Source organism: Austrofundulus limnaeus, unplaced genomic scaffold, assembly GCF_001266775.1.
Source record: "Austrofundulus limnaeus strain Quisiro unplaced genomic scaffold, Austrofundulus_limnaeus-1.0 Scaffold10251, whole genome shotgun sequence".
NCBI classification, from domain to species: domain Eukaryota; kingdom Metazoa; phylum Chordata; class Actinopteri; order Cyprinodontiformes; family Rivulidae; genus Austrofundulus; species Austrofundulus limnaeus.
Window position 1 is genome coordinate 1 of NW_013962653.1, and position 605 is coordinate 605.

General features: G+C 46.4%; 1 protein-coding gene across 1 annotated transcript; it reads right to left on the bottom strand.

Annotated features, from left to right (window-relative positions):
• Positions 1-287: 287 nt before the first annotated feature.
• On the bottom strand, positions 288-530 carry LOC106512685 (plexin-B1; the record flags this gene model as incomplete). Its single annotated transcript, XM_014001248.1, is given in 1 exon segment — positions 288-530. A coding segment is annotated over 1 exon segment (207 nt), but the record flags the coding sequence as incomplete, so codon positions are not given.
• Between the last annotated feature and the right edge of the window lie 75 nt (positions 531-605).

The window sequence follows — 605 nt, forward strand, 5'->3', positions numbered from 1 at the left end:
TACGTATATATTTATGTATATGTATATTTCTGCGTCTGTAACGCAAGTCTCAACAAGATTTGGGCTGTTTTTTTGTGGTTGGGTGGGTTTTACGTTACGTTTGGGCTGGAACTGTAAGTCCAATCTGGCAACCCTGCTCTACATTTTGTATGTAACTGTTTCAGCTTTTAATGATCCGTCTGCAGAGCAGCCATAAATACTGTGTTTTGAAATCTGCCTACACAGAGTTGGGATCTTGGATTCTGGTTCTGATGTCTTCAAACACAAGAGCTCCAAACATCTCTGACCTCCAGCTGGATGAAACTGCCGGGGTTGTAGCGGTACGCCTTCATAGGCTCCAGCTGGTTCAGGGGCTCCAGAACCGGGTCGAGCTCGTAGCTGAAGGCCTGAGAGTTCAGAGCGCTGAAGTCAAAGCACAGGTTGTCGAGCAGAAACTGCACTGTGACCTTTGACCCCAGGATGGAGGAGTTAACAGTGGGAGAACGACACATCATCAGTGAAGACGAGTTCACTTGGCAGCGCTCCTGAAACTGATGAGAAGGAAAGTGAAAATCAGAAAGATTATTTCTGTGACACACACACACACACACACACACACACACACA